Genomic DNA, 26096 nt, shown 5'->3' with positions numbered 1-26096 from the left:
GAAAAGAAGACTGTCCATTTCCCCTGATGTCCAATTGGAGTAACCTAATAGTGAAAATGGTTTGATTATTGAGCTGTAGGACAGCCCTTCATTGGCCTCCTTTCCCCTTAGGCAATGAATTTGACTTCCATAGAGGAAGGAGACAGATTATTTGACAGTTTGTCTGTGTAATGACCTGGGTATGTAAAAGAGGACATCAGATGTGTGCAGGCAGACCAGGGACTGCCCCCGGGGCCTTGGGATACCTCGGCTACATTAAGGATCTCTGAATTAGACTCACGGGTTCAGTGCAGATTTCCCGTATAGGGTGTACAATCAGTTAACCTTAGCATTGTTCTTAATTCTTGAATCATATTCAAGTTGATTTGGGGCAGCAAGTAGCCTAGCAGTTAAGAGCGTTGGACCAGTAACCGAAAGGTTGCTGGTTCGAATCCCTGAGACGACTAGGTGAAAAATCTGTCTGCCCTTGAGCAAGGCACTTAACCCTAATTGCTCCTGTAAGTGCTCTGGATAAGAGTGACTGCTAAATTACTCAAATGTAAATTTGAGTAACAAAAGGAAGGACACTAGCTTAGGTACCAACAAGTTTCTGTGCACATATCAATCAGATATGAACAGGAAGTATGCAGCTTTAGGGGTCATTCTGACTTTGATTAACAAATGTTTCCCCTTTGCAAATCCCACCTACGGGTGTATTACCTGGTCATATTTAAACAAACAATGTTGACATTCAACTTTGACCATATTTCAAACAATTCACTCTTTGACATCACATTCCACTCTAAGCTTAATTTGCATATATCTGTCCGATGCTAAATAGCCTGCTCTTTTCCCCCCTCTTCAGTTCAAGCCTCATGCCTCCTGTTACTACCCGCACCTGTGTGAGATGATGCAGTTTGACCTGATCCCAGAGCTCCGCGCCGTCCTACGCCGTTTCTTCCTCCGCATCGGCTCCGTCTTCCACATCGCTGCTCCTGAGATGGGCCAGCCACGGCCCCCGGCGCCCTAGGAGGGTCTGGAGATGGAACGGGGAGGCTGGTGGGACTCTGAGGTGTATGAGAGCTCCCCTATCAGAAGTAGGGGAGTGTGTAGTGATGCAAGAGATCGAAGCAAAGATTGTTACCCTCAGTGGCAGATGCTTTGAGAGTCATCAGTTCCTGTTTGGAGTGTTGGTGATAAGTTCCGGTGCCCTACTGACTCCCCCTAGAAGCCCCTGCTGGGAGAAAAGCACTGTGACGGGACAGAGCTCTACTAGCTGTTTCTCAACACTCTGACGTTAAATGTAAAATGTAATGGAAAATTAACTACAATTATTTATTGATGCTATTATATATATATATATATATATATACACACACACAGTGCATTCAGATAGTATTCAGACCCCTTGACTTTTTCCACATTTTGTGTTACATCCTTATTCTAAAATGGATTAAATCGTTTTTCCCCCTCATCCATCGACACACAATAATACCCCATAATGACATAGCAAAGAGGTTTTTAGACATTTTTGCAAATGTATTAGAAATATTTTTTTAAACTGATCACATTTACATAAGTATTCAGACCCTTTACTCAGTACTTTGTTGAATCTTCTTGGGTATGATGCTACAAGCTTGGCACACCTGTATCCTCTCAAACTCAGTCAGGTTGGATGAGGAGCGTTGCTGCACAGCTATTTTCAGTTCTCCAGAGATGTCGGATCAGGTTCAAGTCCGTGCTGTGGCTAGGCCACTCAAGGACATTCTGAGACTTGTCCCGAAGCCACTCCTGCGTTGTCTTGGCTGTGTGCTAAGAGTTGTTGTCCTGTTGGAAGGTGAACATTTGCCCAAGTCTGAGGTCCTGAGCACTCTGGAGCAGGTTTTCATCAAGGATCTCTCTGGACTTTGCTCCGTTCAACTTTCCCTCAATCCTGACTAGTCTCCCAGGCCCTGCCTCTGAAAAGCATCTCCACAGCAAGATTTTTTTAATCCTTTATTTAACTAGGCAAGTCAGTTAAGAACAAATTCTTATTTTCAATGACGGCCTAGGAGCAGTGGGTTAACTGCCTGTTCAAGGGCAGAACGACAGATTGTACCTTGTCAGCTCGGGAATTCGAACTTGCAACCTTTCGGTTACTAGTCCAACGCTCTAACCACTATGCTCTAACCACTATGCTACCCTGCCGCCCCGATGCTGCCACCACCCCGATGCTGCCACCACCATGCTTAGGGATGGTGTCAGGTTTCCTCCAGGCGTGACTTGGCATTCAGGCCAAAGAGTTAAATCTGGGTTTCATCAGACCAGATAATTTTGTTTCTCATGGTGTGAGAGTCTTTAGATGCCTTTTGGCAATCTCCAAACGGGCTGTCATGTGCCTTTTACTGAGAAATGGCTTTCGTCTGGCCACTCTACCATAAAGACCTGATTGGTGGACTGCTACAGAGATGGTTGTCCTTCTGGAAGGTTCTCCCATCTCCACAGAGGAACTCTGGAGGTCTGTCAGAGTGACCATCGGGTTCTTGGTCACCTCCCTGGCGAAGGCCCTTCTCCCCAGATTGCTCAGTTTGGCCGGGCTGGCCAGATCTAGGAAGAGTCTTGGTGGTTCCAAACTCCTTTCATTTAAGAATGATGGAGGCCACTGTGTTCTTGGACCTTCAATGCTGCAGAAATGTTTTTGGTACCTTTCCCCAGATCTGTGCCTCAACACAATCCTGTCTCGGAGCTCTACGGACAATTCCTTTGACCTCATGGCTTGGCTTTTGCTGACATGCACTGTCAACTTTGGGACTTTATATAGACAGGTGTGTGCCTTTCCGAATCATGTCCAATCAATTGAATTTACCACAGGTGGACTCCAATCAAGTTGTAGAAACGTCTCAAGGATGATCAATGGAAACAGGATGCACCTGAGCTCAATTTTTTATTTTATTTTTTTATTCATGTGCAAAAATGCCTAAACCTCTTTTCACTTTGTCATTATGGGGTATTGTGTGTAGATTGATATGGAACATTTAAAAAATAATAATAATAATCATTTTAGAGTAAGGCTGTAATGTAACAAAATGTTGAAAAAGTCAAGGGGTCTGAATTCTCTCCGAAGGCACTGTGTGTGTGTGTGTGTGTGTGTGTGTATATATATATATATCTATCCTGTACCTGATTTTGTTTGTCCCATTTGTTGATTTGATTACTTTCTGTTTTTAAGACTGAACAAACATGCATATCCAAATGCTAAAGCAAATAAAGAATAATTACTGAATATGCTGAAAAGTTCACTGGCAGAGAGGCTCATTGGAAACCTGCGTCGATAAGCAAATGATAATACAGTAAAGTATCCTCAGTGTCTCCCATTGTGATGCGCTTGTTGATCTGATCCAAAAATATTGTAACTGATAGGCCTGATACCAAGGCTCATCCCTATTACTGTCCCTTTTCGTTATGTAAAATGTCTTCATTTGATGTTATTGGTGGTTGGTTTTTGGCCTCCTGTGTTATTTGTATTGTAGTACAACCTGTATTGAGCGTCCCACTCTGGGATGACCATTGATGGGAATGGCTTGCTATGTTCGGGGCTCCACGGGTTCCAGAGAGAGTCCTAATGGATAAGCCCTATGGCTGCACTTGTTGGGTTGTTCCCCTGCCACCATTCCCCATCAATTACATCGTGTGAATCACTATGGCCTGTTTTAACATTCCCTATTTTACTCATTTGTTATTTTATAGTGATTATTACATGCCAGTTTACTTGAGGGTCTTGTTGAAAGGCTACTGCATGTTCTTTTTCACATTTCCTATGTTTTCTCCCCAAACTGAGTATTGGAGGGTTCCAATGTTCTGAGCGCAAAAATTTATGAATTGCTATTTTCTAGATTCTATTGTCCTGTAAAGGTCTACAAGGCAAAGCCCATGGTATATAGCAAGGATGAGATTTTATTATCCCATCAAACGGTTCTATTTTTCTATTTTCCCTGTTCTGTTTTACACCTATGGAGTCTGTGTGAACAGAGCCCTCTCATGTATTAACTTTCCAGTACTTTCTCAGCCTGTCAGTGAAAATACACCAGACAGGAGAAAGAATGAAGCAAAACCAAACGTTACTCCTAAACATGTCGGTGTATAGCTATCCACTTTACCATTTGTAGTTTAATACTGTCTACATTTTTTTTTTTAACAAGGATGTATGTAATTATTTGAAATGCATTTAAATATTTTTGAGAAGCATTCCTCCCCCTTCCAACTATGGAATTCTACTTTTCCCTAAAGAATGGGGATCTATATATAAATACACAGTATATGGGAGAAATAAAAACTGTAAAATAAATATACATATAAGTGCTATACATATTGTGATGTAATCTTCCAAGCATTTGGTGAAGTATTCAATAAACCTTGAATTCAGATCTATAGCAGCACTTTTGACTTGGGTTGGTTGTTTCAGTGGATGGAAAGTGTGAAATAATCTCAACTGTTGTAGGTTAGTGTATAGCTTTTTGACAATGCGTTTCTAAAGATGACCAGTGTGGCGCTGTAAATCCCCCAAACGTCTGAATGTGTCGAATGCAATTTGGGGGTAACAAAGGTTACCATGGAAATTTGTAACATCCTTTGTTTGGGGTGTAGCCACAGAAAAATGAACACAATCTATGGTATAGCTACAGTCCATGTTCTGGTACAGCTAAATCTGTATGTTTCATTTACTTCTGTAAAGACTAAAACGTTTATTAAGAAAGAGATGTGCATTCATTTTCATCATGTAAACCCCCAGTATGTTTGGAACCGGTGAGTTGTCTTTTGATTATGAAAATGTTAGGTCGAAGAGGATTGACCCTCTTTTGTTAGGGTGCTAGCTAACGTTAACTTCCTAAACTCCCTACATCTCTATAGCTCGCCAGCTGGCTAGTTTATTCCACACAGGCAGCTTTTCGTGGAGTTGGATGAAGTAGGCATCATTCAATGTCTATGGGCAGAACCGCTATCTAGTAATGTCAACTTTAGCCAGCTAACCTAGCCCAATACTTTTGACAGTGATGTTAACAAAAAATGTATAGCAAGCTTGCCAGAACAGCAGATCCGATCTGCTTGCTTACAGCAGCACTAGGGTCAGACAGTCTTCCTCTGAATGACAAAACGGTCTTAATCTAGTACAATCTTCTCGGTGTAACAGTTGGGATAATTTGGAGTACAGCGCATTTTTCATCCCTGGATTGAGGTACGTTTTCCAAGCCATATCTCATGCCAGTTCGGTGATGTCTGCCTTGGCCGTGCAGCATTTACGGTGATATAGCATCTGCACAAGTCAGGGCATTCATACTTCTTGCGCTTCACAGAACAGAGATGTTGTCAAGGAAGTGAGTTTGTGTTTAAACAGAACCTCCTGCCCCCATCTACCATCAATTAATCACGACATTGCAGAGCTATATTGGAACCCTCCACATTTTTCCAGAATTTGGGTGATGCAGTATGGTGCTCAATTTTGCCTCTGCATGCCTCAGGAGGCTCTGCAAGTGCTTCACACCATCCATACAGCACCTCCAACCACATTTTCAGATCAAGCATAAATTGGCTCTTAATCTACATGGGAAGCCTGTCAGACCCTAGTGCAGTTGTAAGCAAGCGGGTCAGATCTGCTGGTTAGCTAGCCAGTCAGTCTGCGAGTGCTCCTCTTGCTCCAGCAGAAATGTCGGATATGATCCTATTTGCTGATGTTTGGATTTCGTTTTGGACTTTGTGCCAACAATTCAAGTTTCTACAGTAAGCGTTTCGTATTGGTTAGCTAATCAGGTTGAATGTGCGGCTTTTAGTAGCTAACGTTACCTCCCTAGCTAGCTTGTATGAGAAAATGTTTACGTCAGCTAAAGAACCACTGCACTACTAGCTAGCCATTCTTATCAAATTAAATGGGAAAGACGTTAGCTAGCTAGTCAGAGGAAATATGACATGTATATTACAAGCTTAGCTAGGCGAGCTAAACTAGCTAGCTACATTCCCTTAGGTCTTATGCAAAGAATTTGTGAATTTAGACCAGTTTCAGTAGCAAAAATAGACATTTCTGGTGCAAATCACAAGCCCAAGATAGTCATACAAGATGACTAGCGACGAATTATAGCTGGGACATTTAAAATTATTAGGTTAAATCGGCATATTGCAAATGTAGCCAACTACCTTTTATGTTAAAATTGTAAAAACCATAGCCAATGTTACCCAACAAGCCATATTCCTGTGGGTGTGTGCAGTTGTTAAAGGTCTCCGACATAAGTGTTGATTGGTGGAAAATGGGGATTGGCTGCGTTTACACAATTCTGATCTTTAAACCACTAATTGTTTGTTTGACCAATCACATCAGATATTTTCACAAAATATATTTTTCTCAGATCAGATTGTTCAAAAGACCAATTAGTGGGGAAAAAATATCAGAATTGGGCTGCCTGTTTAAACGCAGCCTTAGTTACGTATTGGATTGAGAAGTCTGGGCGCACACACGAGATTCACGACAGATAGATACTCATACCACATCGAAATAGTTCATTTCCCTTCTCGGATTTTGACAGCAGGACTGGTACAATAGGATTTTTTAAAGCAGCTCAGTGAAGTGTTGCCGTTGAAGATATTCCACTTTTGGTGTAGGTAGGTAAGATAACAATGTCCGTTGTAGACCGTCTTGACTCCCTTGTTTATAACTAGCTACGTGATAATAACATTAGCTTGTTCTGTTATATGTACTGTTAACTGGCTTTTTAATCAACACTTCGCTAAATCAGACGAAAATAAATGGCCACTTTGAAACCTCAATACAAACGAATTACTGTAGTTATGTTTTGATAAAGTTGGAAGGTTACTTTCAGTCAGTCACAAATTTTTCAGTATTATTTTCCCTCAAAATTATATGGACGGGCTGTCATTTTATTTTATAAAAGTTATATTGAACGCTCCATGGAATTCTGAGAATTTAGCAACACGTGCTGGTTAGCGGTGGCTTATGTAAAGTTATTACGCTCAATAGTACAGCCAATGCAACAAAGTAACCTACTAACTAGTAATTTCTAGTGTTCTTATTTTCGATTTAGTAATCTTTGCTTGGAGTTCCCACTTATAAAATAGTCACTTAACGCTCCAGCCGTACTAGATAGTCCAAAATGTCACTATTATTACAATTAGAAAAGGTAAGGTGTGTATGAGGAAAATAGATGCACCTCGTTTCTCCCACGTGCTATTTTGTGACGGGTTAGGGTTCAGGACCAACAGTGGTTTTACTGGCACGAATGCGCAAAGTAATGAAGAAATCAAATGTTTTATGAAGAAATAGGGTATCTACAAACAGGGTTGGTTAGGTTACATTATACATGTAATCTGTTCCAGTCACTAGTTACCTGTTCCAAAATGATCAGTAATGTAATTTTGAGATTACTCAAACTCGGCCAAATAATAGGATTGCTTTCAGTTACTTTTGCATTACTTTCCAGGCATTTTTCTGGGTAAAAAATGGGTTTAGTTGGTGAATGTGGCAGCCCATTCGGGCTGGATTTTAGAGGCCCCCATTTTGGCGTGTAGAGACATTTCTTAGTATTTAAGACCATTTCCTGCAATTCTACAAATTTTGCCATGGAGCTGAGAGAGAATTTAAGTTTAACACCCATTTTCTGCAATTCTATTCATTTTGGCTTGGCTAATGCTGTTTTATTTTTTGCAAAAAAATAATAACAAAATCATTGTTTTGGGAATTTCCAATTCTCCCTGACTGTCCAGCTTTTTATTTTGGTGATTGTTAGTTCTCAAAGATTATATTATGAAAAATATATATAGGTCCATTTTTTTTTTTTTTTACATACTTTATATCAGGTTGTAGTCATTACTAGTTTGCACTTTCCATCTTGAAAATTACACTTTGGATTTAGGTGTTCATTGGCAGAAAAATCCCTGCTTTACCCATAAAAGGCATTAGAAGAAAACAAAAAGGATCCATTGAATGCATTTGGTGTGTCATCATAGTGGTCTCTGACTTGTTGTCAGATTCACTCAGCTGGAACAAACTTGAATTTGCACCTTTTTTCAGTACTGAATTTAATGTAATTGAGAATTTTTTTCTCGCAAACATCTTTTCTGAATTTTAAAGTTCTCCAAGACGTAATCTAGTTTCTGAAGTATATTTTATCTGAATACAGTAGTTTTGCAGGTGATGTAGCTGTTTAGTTCGTTTGTAATTAGGTTGTATGGAACTGATGACATGTAATCGGTTATTCTCCAACCCTGTCAACAAAAATGTTTTTGTAATTGTTTTTGTTCTTAGTTTGGGGTTTACTTGTGAAAATAAGTTGAAGTCACTGTTAATACTTATTTGACTACAGGTTACTAAGTAACATTAGGGTAACTGTTATGTGTTCATACTTATATATATATCTCATACTGGCTATTCTTGCAAATAAGAATGTGTATTAACCTACCTGGTAAAATAAAGATAAATAAATGCAGTTTAAAATAAAGTCTGTAGGAAGTCAGAGCACCATGCCCTGTCACGACCGTTCCAATGCCTTGGGGAAAAGGGATGTTGTCTGTGGGGGCAGGCAGGTAATGACAAACATTGCCATCTGTTTCATCCCCAATTAAAGCGATGCACTTTGACCCCACCTGTCGAGGTCTAAATTTGCCCACTACAGCACCCCTCCTCCCCAACCCACCTATGCTTATTGTGATGAATTATGTTCATTAAGATCTCCATTGTTCTCTTACCACAGGGTCTGAGCCATTGCACCAGCCTTGTTTTTTTTGTCTTCAAGACGTCCATTTTCTGAATACAAAGAATGACACCGATTTGAAAAACAATACAGAGGCCTGATCTGAAGGGGCGTGTCATTAGCAAGTAAAACCAAGACCCGGGGGCAAAGAAGAAACCCAAGGAAACGAATTATGACTTACAACAACAGAGAACTGGTGGTATACTATATTACCTATAAACTATCACAGAGAGACTACCCCTTCAACCACATTGGGCTCACAGAAGCTCCCAGTCGGACTGAGGGGGATGAAGGGGGACAGGTGGAAGGGGGGGCGGCAGTCACGACACACCCCAACGGCACAGTGAACGGGACGAGTCCTGGGACTCCACCGCGACAGTCTACCCCCTCGTCCCCTCAGCGGACAATGGGCCTGGACGCAGTGAAAGAGGCATTGCGGGACTCTGCCAACGAGTTTGAGCTGCGTTATGCCAGAGCATTCAGTGACCTGTCCTCCCAGCTGCACATCACGCCGGCCACAGCCTACCAGAGCTTCGAGAACGTGATGGATGAGGTTTTCCGTGACGGTGTGAACTGGGGACGTGTGGTGGGCCTGTTTGCCTTCGGAGGGGCCCTCTGTGTAGAGTGCGTGGACAAGGAGATGAGCCCACTAGTGGGACGGATTGCAGACTGGATGACTGTATACCTGGACAACCACATTCAGCCCTGGATCCAGAGCCAAGGAGGATGGGTGAGTCATGACTGAAAGATGTGTTTTGGGGAAAGGGCAGGGGTTCATTTTAGCTCTTTTTTTTTTTTTTTTGAAGCATCAGTTTCAGAGGTCGTTGATAACAGGATCAGATTGTGCACATTAGCACCCGTTGTCTCTGTTGCATCATGTCAGTTTGTGTGAGCTGTGTGTATCTGGCGCCTGACCTCTGATATGAGAGGCTGATTTGTCAGCCAAGGAGAACCCAAGGAGAAAGAACCAGAGAGAAGATTGGGGGGGGGGGGGGGATGTTTGCCTCTGGTCAGCTGGGCATTGATCAGCTTCATTGAGTTTTCAGCTGAATCGAAGTGAGCTCTTATGGCTGAGATCGAAGTCTTCATGGGTGGGATGACGTATAGGCTTAGGCTAGGCTTTACAGATCGCCCTTTGTTTTCCCCTGGTTGTGTTTCACTTTCTCCTCTGTTCTGAGCCAGCTGCCTGCAGATGAAAGCAGTATTTTCTCTTGGGTCAGCTGAGAGAGGGGTTGTCCTGTTCCTGGTGGGTGGGTGTGTTATGGGATGGAAGGAGGACACTGTTAAGGTCAGCTCTTTCTCTTTGTGTGGGCTGACATATGATTGTGTGTGGAATGGGAAGGGGATTTTGAAACAGTCTCAAACGAATGGGTCTTATGAAAACTGGCATTTGATTAGGTACATTGTGTGGGTAGGGGCCATCAGATTGGATGGTGTCTTCTGTTGCTTGCAGAGCTGAAATTGATTTGAAATCATTTTAAAACAGGCAGATGACTGACACACAGCTCTGCATCTGTCATATTCCGCCATCACACTCAGAAGCACGAGACTAAATGCCTCAAACCACTAGAAGCTTTTAAAGTGAATAGTAACTCATCACTTTCAAGGTCTCTATTTAAACAAAGTCCAGGCTGTGTTAATGTTTGTGCAATTAATGCTGATAAAACACCCAAGCACATGTCCCTTCCTACGCCTGAGCTCTTTCCCCCAAGCACCTTAATGAATCTGAACATTGTTCTTGCTGTCATCAGGTGTTGAATGTTGCCCTGAGCTGAAGACATGAATGGCCACAATATTGAATGGAATAGTGTGTTCAGTCAAGCAGATTCAGTCAAGTAGTTTGGTTTCACTTCTCCTTGTGGTGTTGGAATAGCACCTCGGTCAGATGTAATTTCCTCAAAGTGTGTAGTTTGGTAGACACACACACGCATCTGAACTTCAGTTTGTTTTGCCTTCAAGCCATACAATACTAAGTGATCACAACGTGCATTCCTCAGACCCATACTCCTATGCACATACATTAACATACTGTTTATCTTCATGTTATGTGTGTATCTCGCTTATACAGGGACAGTCACAATTCATCATTCCATACTGGTCACAAAATGCACACACCTCTAAAGTAGCTAAGAGAGATTTGAATTTGTCTGTGGTTTCTATGACATGAAGAGAACAATCACCCACACACACTCATCTCTGTGAGTAGCACCTGGGACATCCCTGCACTACTGGGGGGGAAAGGGAAAAAAAAAAAAAAAAAACTATATTTCCCGATAACAAATGCCCACTCATTTACTTATTTCTATCTAACTTTCTTATGTGGTTTTTCTCTTGTCACACTAACCTGTTGAACCACCTACACATTCTCTTTGTTCCTGTCCTCAGGAACAAAGAGACACACACACACACACACACAGCTGTTGGCAGCTGTAGGATGTATAGAGAAGCTATTACCCGATTGTGTCATAAGAGAGAGCGGCTAGTCCAGGGGTACTCCAATACTATTTTAGAAGGTCGGTTACCACAAATGTCCCTGCTGACTCCCATTTTTTTATTTATTATTTGTGTAAGATAAGGGAACTAAGAGGAAAGAAAGAGGTTTTGAAAGTGAATGGAAGGAGTCAGTAGATTGAGAAATAAGGACAGGGAGTGAGGTGGAATCCTCATTGAGTGAGAGGGAAACGTGTTAAGCCTTAGACACACCAAGGATACTGACTGCAGAGAGGTACTTAGCACCTCTGCCTGGAGTGTCGGCAAACAACTTTTTGTTCTTCAGATAGCACAGATCGTATGCCAATCAGCCTCGTTAAAATACTCCAGACCACAAGTTGGCAGTACCTTAAGAGATTTTTTGCTGGTGCCTGCTGTAGATGACGAACTAGCAAGCTGCGCTAATGTTGCTAGCTAGCTAGAATTTCTAGTAAGCCCATATTGATACTAGCAGATGGCCATCACTAGATTACTAGTGTAGCTAGCAACATAATTAAATCACAATGGATTTGTTTTTGAATGAAGCAGCTGCCTGTTTCGCTGCCGAGAGTCAATGGAACAGCTAGCGATGTTCTAACTGGCAAATGGAGGCGCAAACCGTTTAGCGAACGTTAGCTAGTAGGGTTGGGCGGTATTCAGATACTGTTTTAGTTCGAACAATTCTGATGAAAAGCAGGTGGATTACACTGGACAAAATGCCCTCTTTCTTACTTGTCACTCCTGTCGGCTCAGTCAAGGTTTTGTGCGCTCTGATTAGCTCAGTCAAGTTGTCAGCCACTGACGAGAAGGGCGATTCAACAAGTAGGAACGGCAAGATCGGCGGAACGCAGCAGGTATATCTTTTGTTCTAGCAAGAGAACATCAAAAGCTGGGATCAAAGCTGGGACCGAGAGATTGGAAAAACAGCTTCTATCAAGGCCATCAGACTGTTAAATAGCCATCACTAGCCGGCTTCCACCCGGTTGCACAACCCTGTACCTTAGAGGCTGCTGCCCTATATACATAGACTTGAAATCACTGGTCACTTTAATAACGAAACAATAGTCACTTTAATAATGTTACATATTTTGCATTAATCATCTCATATATATATATATATACTGTATTCTATTCTACTGTATCTTAGTCTATGCTGCTCTGACATTGCTCGTCCATATATTTATATATTCTTCATTCCTTTCCTTTACTTGATTGTGTGTATTGTTAGATATTACTTGTTAGATATTACTGCACTGTTGGAGCTAGAAACACAAGCATTTCGCTACACCTGCAATAACATCTGCTATGTAACACGTGTATGTAATGTAGCCTACTGCTATATGGCCTGTACAGGAGGGATGGAGAGGTGGTGGGGTAGGCGGTTTGTAGGGTGAGAGAATGCCAGAGAGGGTTTGGGTTATTACGAATTATGGGTGAATAGTATCTGGATGTGCTCGGTAAATGCTGTTCTGACCGCACTAGCGTAGCACACCCCCCTGCAGGGGTACACCTGAAAGACAGGCCCCCATATAGCAAATTAACACTTTCTTATTACAGGAAATATATTATGACAATGTGTAGATTAGCTCTAAAATGTGTAAAATGGCACAAGATTATCTATACAACTGCAAATTTCTCTCTGCCCCAGAAAAATGTGCAGTTGTATAGATAATCTTGTGCCATTTTACACATTTTGCCACGAGTCAGATACAGTTTAGAGCTAATCTACACATTGTAATATAATATAGTAAATTAAATGTAATGGATAACTCATTTGGAATGTCAGTGGGAGAGAGCAGCTCTGAGAATGATAGTTGGGACTGGGAAGAGGGGGAGGACGCAAATAGAGAAACTATTCAATTTCCTGCGTTTATCCTTTGTCTCTGAGGTCTTCATGACTCTCCTGTGAAAGTGCTTTACCTCAACCATAGCCTTTACCTAACACATGACATCATATAAGTCATATTTTACTGTTACATCAGACTGTATTCATATCCTATATATACTCTGTTGTCTGGAACAGCTGAGCTCTTGCCATTGTCTTTCTGTGGGCATTTTATAGGCAGCACATATTTGCTCCAGTGGCATTTGAAATAATACACATGTGCTCATTACCATGCACATAGGATCACCATCATGTTCTTCCGTTTGTTTACAAATCCGACCATCCATCCATTTCTCCTAATTTCTTTCGCTCCGTTTGACTTGATCACCAATCACAGCTGATTGTATCCTCCCCCACCACATCCCTGATAGATGAAGCCTCTGATAACCCCCTCCCACCTTTGCATCCCTGGTCACCATTTGTGTTTTCGTGTGTACGTTTCATAATATGACTTGTGTTTAGTATGTTGTCTCTGAATTAAAATAACATTTGAGGGAATGTGTTAGCTTTTTGTGCTGTACTTTGCATCATGAGAAGGAATAGAACCATGTAGACCATTCACCTGCCCACCTTTAACAAAGGACCTCTGGCTGCACACACACGTACCCCCCCCCCCCCCCACACACACACACAGTAATGCGGTTTGCTATCTGCTGTGCCCAGCTGTCCCTACAGGTAAAGTGCTGCAATGTAAACGCGTAGTGACAGTCATTGTCATCAATAGATTGTATATGATCTGGACACTGTCTGTCTCTCTAACCTCCACAGTGCACAGAATACTCACAGCCTTGTTTGCAGTTGTTCAATGGTAACAGTATTGTGTGCTCAAAAACAACCCCCATTATGTGTGCACACACACTTGTTTTTCCCAAGCCTGTGTTTTATGTTGAGTATAAATTGTTTCCTTGTGTGTTCAGTCTTCCATCCATGTATTTTTTGTGTTGATGTTTACTGTGAGTGATGGTGTGTCAGTGACTGAGTGAAAATGGCAGTAAACAGATGGTGTGATTCTGTCTCCCTCAGCCTTGTCACAAAACCATCAGTCTAAGGCAGTAGGTTTGATGCTGAGGGGAGAAGGAGAGACTGGGCCAATCCATTGCACCGGGATTGTAGGGGGAGCGGATGGGGGGCTCCGCTCAACTCACCTTCAAGTAAGGTTGGGCACTCCACTCCTCCGGGGTTGGACGGGGATCCAGCAACCATCACCTGTACGCTACAAACTGGATGAGATTGCAGGATGCAGCCAGGGGACAAGACACTAGTCAGTTTCTAGGGATCCAGTGCATTCGGAAAGTATTCAGACCCCTTGACTTCATTCACATTTTGTTACGTTACAGCCTTATTCTAAAATGTATTAAATCGTTTTTTTCCCTCATCAATCTACACACAATACCCAATAATGACAAAGGCAGGTTTTTATAGGTGTGTGTAATAACTGATCACATTTACATAAGTATTCAGACCTTTTACTCAGTACTTTATTGAAGCACCTTTGGCAGCGATTACAGCTTTGAGTCTTCTTGGGTATGACGCTACAAGCTTAGCACACCCATATGTGGGGAGTTTCTTCCATTCTCTTGAGAGGATCTACAGCTCTCAGGTTGGATGTGGAGCGTCGCTGCACAGCTATTTTCAGCTCTCCAGAGATTTTCGATCGGTTTCAAGTCTGACCTTGAGTGGGCCAGCCAGAGCCCATTCTGAGACTTGTCCCGAAGCCACTCCTGTGTTGTCTTGGCTGCGTGCATAGAGTTGTTGTCCTGTTAGACTGGGGTGAAGATTCACCTTCCGAGGTCCGGAGCAGGTTTTCATCAAGGATATCTCTGTACTTTGCTCCTTTCATCTTTCCCTCGACCCTGACTAGTCTCCCTGTCGCTGAAAAACATCCCCATAACATGATGCTTCCACCACCATGCTTCACCGTAGGGATGGTGCCAGGTTTCCTCCAGATGTGGCACTTGGCATTCAGGCCAAATAATTAAATCTGGGTTTCATCAGACCAGAGAATCTTGTTTCTCATGGTCTGAGAGTCATTAGGTACCTTTTGGCAAATTCCAATGTCATGTGCCTTTTTTTACTGAGGAGTGGCTTCGGTCTGGCCACTCTACCATAAAGACCTGATTGGAGTGCTGCAGAGATGGTTGTCCTGCTGGAATGTTCTCCCATCTCCACAGAGGAACTCTGGAGCTCTGTCAGAGTGACCATCGGGTTCTAGGTCACCTCCCTGACCACGGCCCTTCTCCCCCGATTGCTCAAGGCGGCCAGCTCTAGGAAGAGTCTTGGTGGTTCCAAACTTCTTCCATTTAAGAATGATGGAGGCCACTGTGTTCTTGGGGACCTTCAATGTTGCAGAAATGTTTTGGTACCCTTCCCCAGATCTGGGTCTCGGCGCTCTAGGGACACTTCCTTCGAGCTCATGGCTTCGACCTCATTTTACTCTGACATGCACTGTCAACTGTGGGACCTTTATATAGACATTTGTACCTTTGCAAATCATGTCCAATCAATTGAATTTACCACAGGTGGACAATCAAGTTGTAGAAACATCTCAAGGATGATCAATGGAAACAGGATGCACCTGAGCTCAATTTCAAGTCTCATAGCAAAGGGTCTGAATACTTATGTAAATAAGGTATTTCTGTGTTTTATTTTGAACTAATTTGCAAATATTTTTAAAACCTGTTTTTACTTTGTCATTATGGGGTATTGTGTGTAGATTGATGAGAACAAAATAATATTTTAGAACAAGGCTGTAACGTAATAATGTGGAAAATGTCAAGGGTCTGAATACTTTCCGTGTAGATGGTTGTGTTGACAACAGTGGATCTCTGGTCTGACTTCGTATGTGTTAGTTTGTCTGCGTAATGAGGTCTTGTCCAATGATGCCATCCATTTAGCGGTAACTCCTCTCGCTTTACAGTGCCTTTTAGAAAGTATTCACACCCCTTGACTTTGTCCACATTTTGTTGTTCCAGCCTGAATTAAAAATAAACAAAAATTAAATGTTGGCGCAAATATCTCCACTTAGAGCAAAAAGGAGAACACCGTGTTTGTGAGAATCTCCCCTTTTCATAGTGGGGCATATTAGTTTGTAGCCCAAGCGGTTCGAATGCTACAGACAGTTGGCACATCAGCGGTACCAACTTCCGATGCGACCTGTGACACTTTTGGGGAACACAACATCGTGTTTGTGAGCGTCTCATATTTCCATAGTGGTCATATTAGTTTGTAGCCCCAAACGTTTGGACGCTACCTTTTTTTTCTTATGTTTGGACGCTACCATTTATCATGGTCTGACAAACACCGCTGTAGCTCGGCCACCTTCATGATGCGGAAGGCCGACATTGGCGGATGCGGTGGATTTGAGATGCGGTGGATTTGAGATTTATAGCTAAAACTGATGGATTTTGATGGTGATTTATTTTATTATGTTACTTAGATTGGTGCATAGTGGTGGCTGCATCATGTTATGGGTATGCTTGTTTGTAATCGCGGCGGTCTGGAGAGTTTTTCAGGATAAATAAACTGAACAGAGCTAAGCATAGGCAAAATCCTAGAAAACCTGGTTCAGTATGCTTTCCATAAGACAATGGGAGATTAATTCACCTGTCAGCAGGATAATAACCTAAAACACAAGGCCAAATCTACACTGGGGTTGCTTAACAAGACAACATTGAATCTTCTTGGGTGGCTGAGTTAGATTTTCAAAAAGATGGCAAGTAAAAACTATGGCAAGACCTGAAAATGGTTGTCTAGCAATGATCAACAACCAATTTGAAATAGCTTGAACTCAATCCGGGTGTGGAAAGCTCTTAGAGACTTACCCAGAAAGACTCACAGCTGTAATTGCTGCCAAAGGTTCTTCTACAAAGTATTGACTCCGGGTGTGAATACTTATGTAAATAAGATTTCTGTATTTCATTTTCAATACATTTGCCGAACTTTCTAAAAACATGGTTTAACTTTCATTATGGGTATTGTAGAAATCAATTTGGAATTCAGGCTGTACCACAACAAAATGTGGAATAAGTCAAGGGGTAGAAATACTTTCTGGTGGCAATGTATAGCCTCTATCAGCCAGCGATGTGGAAGACTGACCTGCAGCACTACTGGCTCACTTGGTGTACTTCAACGCAGCTCGCCATCCAACTTAGCATCACCACACTGAGCAATGAGCCATCACTGTGCTCTAAATATGGCTGCATGCATCTGATTCTGTACGGCGCTCCAGACATCCAGCTGTGCTGATCTGGCTCAGTCTCCGTGTGCAGCAGGGTGGTGGTGGCTAGGTCTTCTGCAATTGGCAGGCATAGTCTGGGGCATCTTGTAACCTACTGTACAACCGTCATGCTAATAGGGCTACAGGCAGCAGATGCATTACTGTTGCTACTGCTGGGCCCTGGAGACATACAACCAGGACTGTTTGAGCAGCATTAGTTAGCTACCTGAGATGGGGCCAGAATGACTCAGCGACACCATGAATGTCTGCTGTGTGTTAGTTGTATAGAACTAGAGCAGCAGCAGTCTGTTTTTTGGTGCACTCTTGGTGGAAACATTGGGCCTGCTTGGCTGCTGCTCTCTGCTCCAGTTCTGAGCAGGCTTAGTGTGGAAAATCAGGTCATGAGCAATTCTTTTCCCCCCCTCCCTCATTCTCACTCTCCTTCCCTCATTTTCTCTCTTTCTCTGCCTCTCTGAATATCTGCCTCTCTCTGTCCCTCTGAATCTCTGTCCCTCTGAATATCTGTCTCTGAATCTCTGTCCCTCTGAATATCTGCCTCTGAATATCTGTCCCTCTGAATATCTGCTTCTTGCTGTTTATCTTATTTGCTGCTTTATTCGACTGTATAGGCTACATCTGACCCCTCTCTTTAGCATGCTCTTCTCTCGCTCTCTCTTCTCATAACTGATATCAGATTATGGGATTAGTGTGGTAGCTGTGATGTATGAAACTGACAGATGGTGATAATGGTGCCCAGCAAATATGACAGAATCTGATGGCACTGTAATGACGATAAAGCTGACTATTAACATCATGATCATTGCCAACCAGTCGAATAACAAGGTAATAACAACAAAGCCATATTGTAGATTTTCTTTTTTTTTCGCTCCTGCCCTTATTGCTCCCCTCACTATTTCATTAATCTCTTCCTCTGGCATACACTATCATGGTCTCTTTTCTCCCCCTCTTTTTCTCTCTGACAGATGGTAGGTCTTTGCCGCTTTTTGTAAAGGGTGTTAGTGGGGGCGAGTTTTTGGGGGGTTCAAGTTTGTGGTGCTGCTGGTGACACATTTATCTGTGGTCCCTTTTTTCCTAGACTGTGCAGTGGTGACAGAATGGGGGCTGCGCTGCTGATGAGACCCAGTGAGAAGGGGAACAGATTGGTGTCTGAGCCTGAATGTCCTGACTCATTAATCTCCTCTTTAATTCATGGATTCACCTCCGGATGAATCAGCAGGGACACAGATACAAAAACCCATTAGAAGAAGAGAAAGGGGTCAGACCCTCAATGCCAGCTCCGTCATGTGTAGAACCTACAGTAACTGTAACAGCCACCTGGGATGTCACCATAGGACCTCATCTGGGTTCAAGTTCCTTGATCCCTATTTACCTCCTTACCAGACCACATCCTAGCTAAAGTATTGTTGTCTCTAACTTCACCCTTGCGTGGGTGTTTTAATTAAAGGGGCATGAATGGCAGAGTTGCTTAGTGTGGACTCTTGTGTTTAATCAGACACCAGTCTTTATAGCTAGATGGTGTTCTCCTTGAGCAGGCAAAGTTAAAGGCAGAACAGAACCTACCCCCGGGGACTTGCCTGGTTTATTAACCCGTCCCCCTCCCCCACACTGCAGTGCCCCAAGCCCGACTCTCACACTCTCTGGAGGATGACTGTCTGCCAGTCCTCATAGCTAATTATGATCTGCCGACAGGCATGGTGAGTTGTTTTCTGAGGGTGGGAGCAGTGCCTCAACTCTAGTCTAGTTTAGCCCTGTATGCTTCAATGCAGCATCACATGATGGCAGATAAAGGGTCAAACTGTGGTCAATATGAGCATATTCAGTTCACCATATTTGGCCAGCAGCAAGATGACCTCAAATGTCCTAAAACGCCACGGTTACTCAAAAGAAAAAAAACTCTGACGTGATGTGGAACTACTTTTGCACCAGAAGCACAACATGTCCTGTGTGTTGCAATATGCAGGAAGAGTTGAGCAGGAATTGCTTTGGACTAGACTATAGCCAGTCTAGTGACGGCTTGTTCCTTACACTGTCATCCTCTTATGTTAAAATCCCCCCTCAGCTCTTGATTGTAACCAGCACCCTGTCTAGGGTCACACAACTGGGTCACAGAGAGACTTAGTTCGTTATGACTCAGCAAAGGTCAGAGGAAATTCAAAACATGTCCTTCTTATGAGGTGATGTACTCATTACTCAAGTACTGGATTCAATTCAGATCTCCAGCCCAATCACTGAAGAATGCAGCATTTGACAGGACATCCGGCCAGTGTGACCAATAGGTTTTGCAACCCTCCATTGTCTTTCGTTGGGCTGGTTTAAAGCTGATTCTGTCTTTTTTCTATTGAGGCCTCTCGGTGCCCAGGGCCATGCCAGTATTCTGGAGTTCACAGAAGTAGTTGAACATTCTGGATTACTTTCTGCATTTAAATGGAACGCTCCCCTTTGGCATTGTTTTAATTCTTTAGCAACCATGTCCTGCTGCCGTTTTCCCTTTTGCTTGCCAGACTGACGCTTCTATTGAAAGAGACCTGACCAGATCAGCTGCTGCTGAGTTGTTTGAGAGGCTCTTGCCAATTCAGCCTCTCTCTGGGGAATTAAGGGCTCTATTATGGAGAGAAACACTTCGGTTTAGACTCCAAATATTGCTTAAAGTCTCTAAAGTAACAAATTTCATTAAAACATTTGAAGTATTCTGACTAATCTAGTGGACAGTGTTTCACCATGGAGACATGGTTACAGGTCATGATGGTGGTGCAACAGTAAAGTAACCGATTACAAACTCAGGGGCCGGTGTTGATTGCCTTAATGTTCTGTCCTCTCAGGAATCTAGTCTTGGGCAATCTATAAGATCAGCTGCTCTCTGGTAACCATGGCAACATTCAAATGAAATCTTGTTTTTCCTCTGTCCCACAAACCCTTCTCACTCGTTCCCTCTTCTGCCTTTTTCTTTCTTCAGCTAACGGTTGAAAAACACAGAGAACCTGAGGTTGGAAAACACCTTTTAGAATGGCTGCTGCTTAGCACATAGCATCTCTGGGGAACAGGTGCTGCTTAGCACATAGCATCTCTGGGGAACAGGTGGAAAAGTCTTTATGGAGAGAGTGAGCAAGTTTAGGCTTAGCTACCTTGCAGTAGTGACTGAGACCGAACCAGTCAAATGCGTACACATAAATATTACAATGTGTCAGTGTGATTTACTGCCTGTAACTTAACATGTAGGCCTTTTCAAAACCCAGTTCTCTAGGAAAGTGTGGTTATACAGTAGGCCTATATAGATTCAATCGTGTGTGTGTGTTATAGGCATGCCTGGGCAGGTTCAATGCGCTTCAGAGATCGATAAGCACTGATGACTACAGGGTTGAGTATGTTGCTGCCATGATGATGGATCGCAGGAAGCAGTGTGGAGCTTAGAGATCTGAGTACTATTGCTCCATTGTGCAAGACAAACAAAGATGCATATGAACATAGAATCTATGTTCATATGCATCTTTGTTTGTCTTGCACAATGGAGCAATAGTACTCAGATCTCTAAGCTCCACACTGCTTCCTGCGATCCATCATCATGGCAGCAACATGTCATAGCAACTATGTCATAGCAACTATGTCATAGATGGTATGGTAGAAAAATAGGGAGAAAGTGACAAGTAGCTATTTGGGAGAGGTAAAGTGAAATCTAGTATATTTCATGGGGGAAAAAATTACGTTCGATTCCACCTGTCACTAATTGTCTCTGTACTCTAACATGCCTTATCGTAATCCCAAACTGCAATCTTTATTCTCTACACCCACAACATTCCTCCCATACCTCTTCAAGGAGTTCTCACGGGGAGTGATACTCTCCATGGCTTCACCTCTTGTGAAGTGCAGCTGGTTCCTGTGCTAGTTAAATGTTGACATTCCTTTTAGAATCTACTCACACACACGACACGCCTACAGTAACTTGGTTTGCCCCTGGTTGTTTTTTTACAAGTGTTTCCACCGGAATCAATTAGTCAAGTGTGCAGTGATGAACACTTTGGGTGTAATTGACAGTATTCATGGGAGTATGTTTGTATCTGTAGCTCTGCAGTATTGTCTGTCTGGCAGTGCTAGCTGAAGGTCCTTAAGACTGGTCATTTTTAGCGCTTCGTTACCTCTCTGGCCCTGATAAAAATGATTCTCCGTCTCTATTGCTCTGTTATCTGCCCCCGCCATGTCACCGCCCCATTATTTTTCTCAGAAACGACCTCTCCTAAGAAATCAATCTCTCGGTTCTTTAGAAGCCCTTTACCAGACTCTCACACATGCGTGCATTCATTATAGTAGACGCTCTTATCTCGAGCAACTTACAGGAGCCGTTAGGTTTAAGTGCCATGCTCAAGGGCACATCAACAGATTTTTCACTTTGTCGATTCGGGTATTCGAACCAGCGACCTTTTGCTTACTGGCCCAACATTCTTAATCGCTAGGCTACCTGCCACCACATGTATACACACAAACATAGCCGTCTTGGCTCTTTCCTGCTGTTTCTGTGCTTCCCTCTTCCCATATTCCATTGTTAAGTTTTCTGTATTGTTGAAGTCAGCAGGGAGGAGGAGTGATGATGTATCACCCTGTTAGAGCGGAAGGAAGCGGGGTGTCAGACGCACACCACACATCTTTAATCAAATCAGCATGTTTGGAATGTCTCCAATGATTCTGTCTTATTTGAGGCTGTGTCTGATTGGGCTCTTCTGAGTCCCCATATGCATGTTCAGTTATGTCAACTATTTGATTTATAGTAATCCGTTTTGTTTCAGAATTATTTTTTATTTTGTTTACTGCCAAGTCAAGACCGTCCACTATTCACTGCACTAAAGCACCCACCCCAGCAAGCCATAACATCTGTGCCAGACACAAGCGGATGAATCATCCAATGTGAGCTTGTACCCTCTTGTGGCTGTAGCCAGAACTGCAGAATGTTATGTCAATGTTCTGGGTTGTTCTCGAATGAATTACTGGAAGGGGTGGGCTAAGGATGACACGATGGTGGTGAAATTGTCAACAAGGAAAGTTATTCACTTGGGGGTTACTGCAGTTCAAATTAACAGCATGGGGAGGTTTTGTGATAGTGGAGGTGCTGGTGACATTTATATTTTTGTCTGTAGTATCGAAGCGATGATTGATGAAAATGTCCAAACACTTTTCCCCCCGCTCTCACTAGCCCATTGCTTCTTGCTAGTACCTTACTATTGTAGCTTGGAGGTGTAGGGACACTTGTGGTTGTAACTTGTCTCAAAAGACACATTAAGCTTTGCCAACTAATTCTGATTACTTTCTAATCCGATTTGGCTCTGATTTTAAGATTACTGCATTATATGATAAAGGGTGTAATTTCACCTAATTCTGTTGAGTTTAGGGAGGATCTCATGTCTAATGCTGTTGAAGTGTTGTGGTTGAAAGTTCACCTTCCTCATATATAAAGCCTCTTATTTTGCTATAGACCACCAAGTGCTAACAGTCAATATCTGGATAATGTGTGCAATGCTTGATAGTGTATATGATGTTAACATGACCTGAATATAGACTGGTTTTCATCAAGCTGTCCACTCAAGAGGAAGCTTCTCACTGATTTACCATTGCCTGTAATATGGTTCAGGTTATTAATCAACCTACCAGGGTGTTTACAAAGACTACAGGAACTATATAATCTACATGTATTGATCACATTTTTACTAATGCTGCAGAACTTTTTTCCAGTGCTGTATCCAGACCCAGTGGATGAAGTGACCATAATATAGTGGCTACATTTAGAAAAGCCAAAGTTCCAAAGGCTGTGTCTCTCAAAATAGTGTATGAGATCATACAAGAGGTTTTGTAGTGACTCCAATGTTGACGATGTAAAAAGGATTTGGTCTGAGCTTTCAGACGCTGCACTTGATGCATTAACAATGTTTCTTCCAGTTATTGACATGCACCTATTAAAGCGACTCCGGTACTTTTGTAGTAGTTCTGGAAATGGCACTCACGAGCCAGAAGTGGTCCCTGAATATTGCATACTACGTCACATATGGGCACCACGTCATTGCGCATCTTGCTAGCTGTCACTCAAATGGCGAGGGCCTGAAGCTCATTGACTAGAACTCGAATTCCTAGGGAGCTGGCCCAGAGTTTTTATTACACATTGGCACATCTAGCCTAGAGTGGGAGGTTAAAAAAATACTTAGTATTCGCCAAAGTTCCAGAGCATGTCTTTAAAACCTCTTAAGGATCCGCCCCTTTTTTATATTTTCGCCTAAAATGACATACCCAAATCTAACTGCCTGAAGCAAGGATATGCATATTCTTGGTACCATTTGAAAGGAAACACTTTGAAGTTTGTGGAAATGTGAAAGGAATGTAGGGGAATATAACACAATAGATCTGGTAAAAGATACAAAAATCCAAAAGGGTTGTTTTTTATGTACCATCTTTGAAATGCAAGAGCAAGGCCATAATGTATCATTCCAGCCCATGTGCAATTTCGATTTGCCACAAGATGGCAGCAGTGCAGAGTTTTAGACTGATCCAATGAACCATTGTATTTCTGTTCAAAATGTTGTATCAAGACTGCCCAAATGTGCTGAATTTGTTTTATTAACTTTTCATGTTCAAAATTGTGCACTGTAATAGCTAGTGTAAATTGGACAGTGCTGTTAGATTAACAAGAATTTAAGCTTTCTGCCAATATCAGATATGTCTATATCCTGGGAAATGTTCTTGTTACTTACAACCTCATGCTAATCGCATTAGCCTACGTTTGCTCAACCATCCTTTGGACGGGACACCGATCCCAAAGAAGTTAAGAAACTGACTGTTAGACCTGTTAAGGCTCCGTGGGTTGATTGACGTGAGCCATCATATTCATGAATAAAAGATCTTGGTCCATCAATAATGAGAAGCCATCTCTTATTGACGACTCAAATGGAAAGCTACTGAAGATGGTAGCAGACTATATTGCCACTCCCCTTATCTTTAATCTGAGCCTGGAGAAAAATGATGGTCCTCAGACAATCAGATTGCTGCCGGCTCCTAGCAAACAAACAAAAATTTATAATTTGACCAGATCCAATGCTTCAGTGCAGCCTTTGATCTTATTGAAAATAATCTGTTATTGGAAAAACTGATGTGTTATGGCTTTACATCCTCTGCATTATAATGGGTTGAGCGCTATCTGTCCAATAGAACAGTGTTTTCTTTAATGGAAGCTTCTCTAATGTAAAACATATAAAGTGTGGTAATCCGCAAAGCAGCTGTCTTGGCCCTTTACTGTTCTATTTTTACTAATGATTTACCACAAACTTTAAACGAAATTTGACGAAGTGACTTGTTGGAAAGGTGGCATCCTATGACAGTGCCACGTTGAAAGTCACAGCTCTTCTGTAAGGTCATTCTACTGCCAATGTTTGTCTATGGAGATTGCATGGCTGTATGCTCAATTGTATATACCTGTCAGCAACGGGTGTGACTGAAATGGCAGAATCCACTAATTTGAAGGGTTGTCCACATACTTTCTTTTATATGTGTGTACTTACCCCACCAGACTTCACAGTCCCCAAATCCAGAATGAATTCCAGGCCATGCACAGTATTGTATTGAGCCATGATCACATGGAACCCATCTCAAATTACTCAAGCCAAACAAATGGCACAACACTGCTACCCTGTTTTATCTGACCTAGTTAAGGTATATGTAGTAATGTAAGTCTATTTTTAAATGTTAAGTATTTTTGTCGTATGTATTTTTTGTTTTGCGTCGGACTAGCTAAAGCCATTGGCTGTTGGAGATCTAAAACTCTAACCACTTCTCTCTCTTGTCTCCAGGACCGGTTTGCAGAGATCTTTGGGAAGGACGCTGCAGCTGAGAGCAGGAAGTCTCAGGAGAGCTTTAAGAAGTGGTTGCTGGCGGGGATGACACTGGTTACAGGAGTCATCGTAGGGTCACTCATTGCTCAGAAACGCCTGTGAGAACGACAAGCACAGACGCCGTCTTGTAGGGGGTGGAAATGAAGGAACTTTTTTTACTTTCGTATTTCTCCTTTATTTGCCAAGAAAGGACATGTTTACGGTTTAACCTTACATCCCACAATGCACTGAGGTCTCTCTGACAAACTGTTGAGATTAAAGAGAGAATGATGGTCACTATAATGTTACCCTCATCAAACACCTTCCTGCAACACCCTAAAACACAAGAAAATGGAGGCGGATATAACTGTCTTGGACCAAATGTTCCTCAGTTTCCTTTTTACTCTTGCCTGTATCTTCTCCAATTGCTGTATTCATTTGATTTTACAAATTTACTTTCATTTTGCATGATGTGCTCCATCTATAGCAAGTCTGTGCTGATGGGGCTAGTAAATCCCATCTGAGGTTTGTCTTGTTGATGGTCTCTAACCCCCACCAGTATGATGGTCGCCATCTGGACTGACAGAAGGAAAAACTTGCCACCTGTAAAAGGGGGGGGGGGGAAATAGCACTGAAAATCAACATCTGTCCACCTAAGTGTAGTTTTGACATGGCTGCTTTGTAGATGCAGTGCACTCCAAACAACCTAGCCAGAAGACAGCCAATATCACACTCACTAGCTCAATATGTTGTTAATTGTAAATGTATTATTTCTTTTTTCATCTAAGTTGTATGTGAGTGGTTAAGTGTAACAAGTGATTGAGACAGTTTTCGATCTTGACTCTAGTGCACCACGTCAGGCGCATTGGCCTGAAATGAGTGAGGTGATACAATTTTCCATGTGTGTTCATTGGTTTGTGTGTTATTTTTTTAAACCATTAAAACCCAAGTGATAA

At 42.4% G+C, this 26096-nt stretch overlaps 2 protein-coding genes across 5 annotated transcripts in view; both read left to right on the top strand.

Moving 5' to 3' along the window:
* LOC139557257 (brefeldin A-inhibited guanine nucleotide-exchange protein 2-like) overlaps positions 1-4394 on the top strand; it is a 39057-nt gene extending 34663 nt beyond the window's left edge. For both annotated transcript variants that reach the window (XM_071371815.1, XM_071371814.1), the window contains exon 39: positions 845-4394. In XM_071371815.1, coding sequence (XP_071227916.1) covers positions 845-1009 — 165 coding nt within the window. In that variant the 3' untranslated portion in view covers positions 1010-4394. The remainder of the gene's footprint in view (positions 1-844) is intronic.
* A 1177-nt stretch (positions 4395-5571) lies between these two features.
* LOC139557258 (bcl-2-like protein 1) lies at positions 5572-26096 on the top strand. 3 transcript variants are annotated; one of them, XM_071371817.1, is made up of 3 exons: positions 5572-5733; positions 8712-9441; positions 25120-26096. In XM_071371817.1, the coding sequence occupies exons 2-3, from the start codon at positions 8884-8886 to the stop codon at positions 25261-25263; spliced, it is 702 nt and encodes a 233-aa protein (XP_071227918.1). In that variant the 5' UTR covers positions 5572-5733; positions 8712-8883; the 3' UTR covers positions 25264-26096. The 3 variants fall into 3 exon arrangements, with proteins under 3 accessions (XP_071227918.1, XP_071227917.1, XP_071227919.1); XM_071371816.1 differs by lacking the exon at positions 5572-5733 and adding an exon at positions 6311-6606; XM_071371818.1 differs by lacking the exon at positions 5572-5733 and adding an exon at positions 6311-6610.

This window comes from Salvelinus alpinus, chromosome 28, assembly GCF_045679555.1.
Source record: "Salvelinus alpinus chromosome 28, SLU_Salpinus.1, whole genome shotgun sequence".
In the NCBI taxonomy this organism is placed as follows: Eukaryota; Metazoa; Chordata; class Actinopteri; order Salmoniformes; family Salmonidae; genus Salvelinus; species Salvelinus alpinus.
The sequence above is the reverse complement of the archived record's forward strand: the minus strand, read 5'-3'. Positions and strand labels throughout refer to the sequence as shown.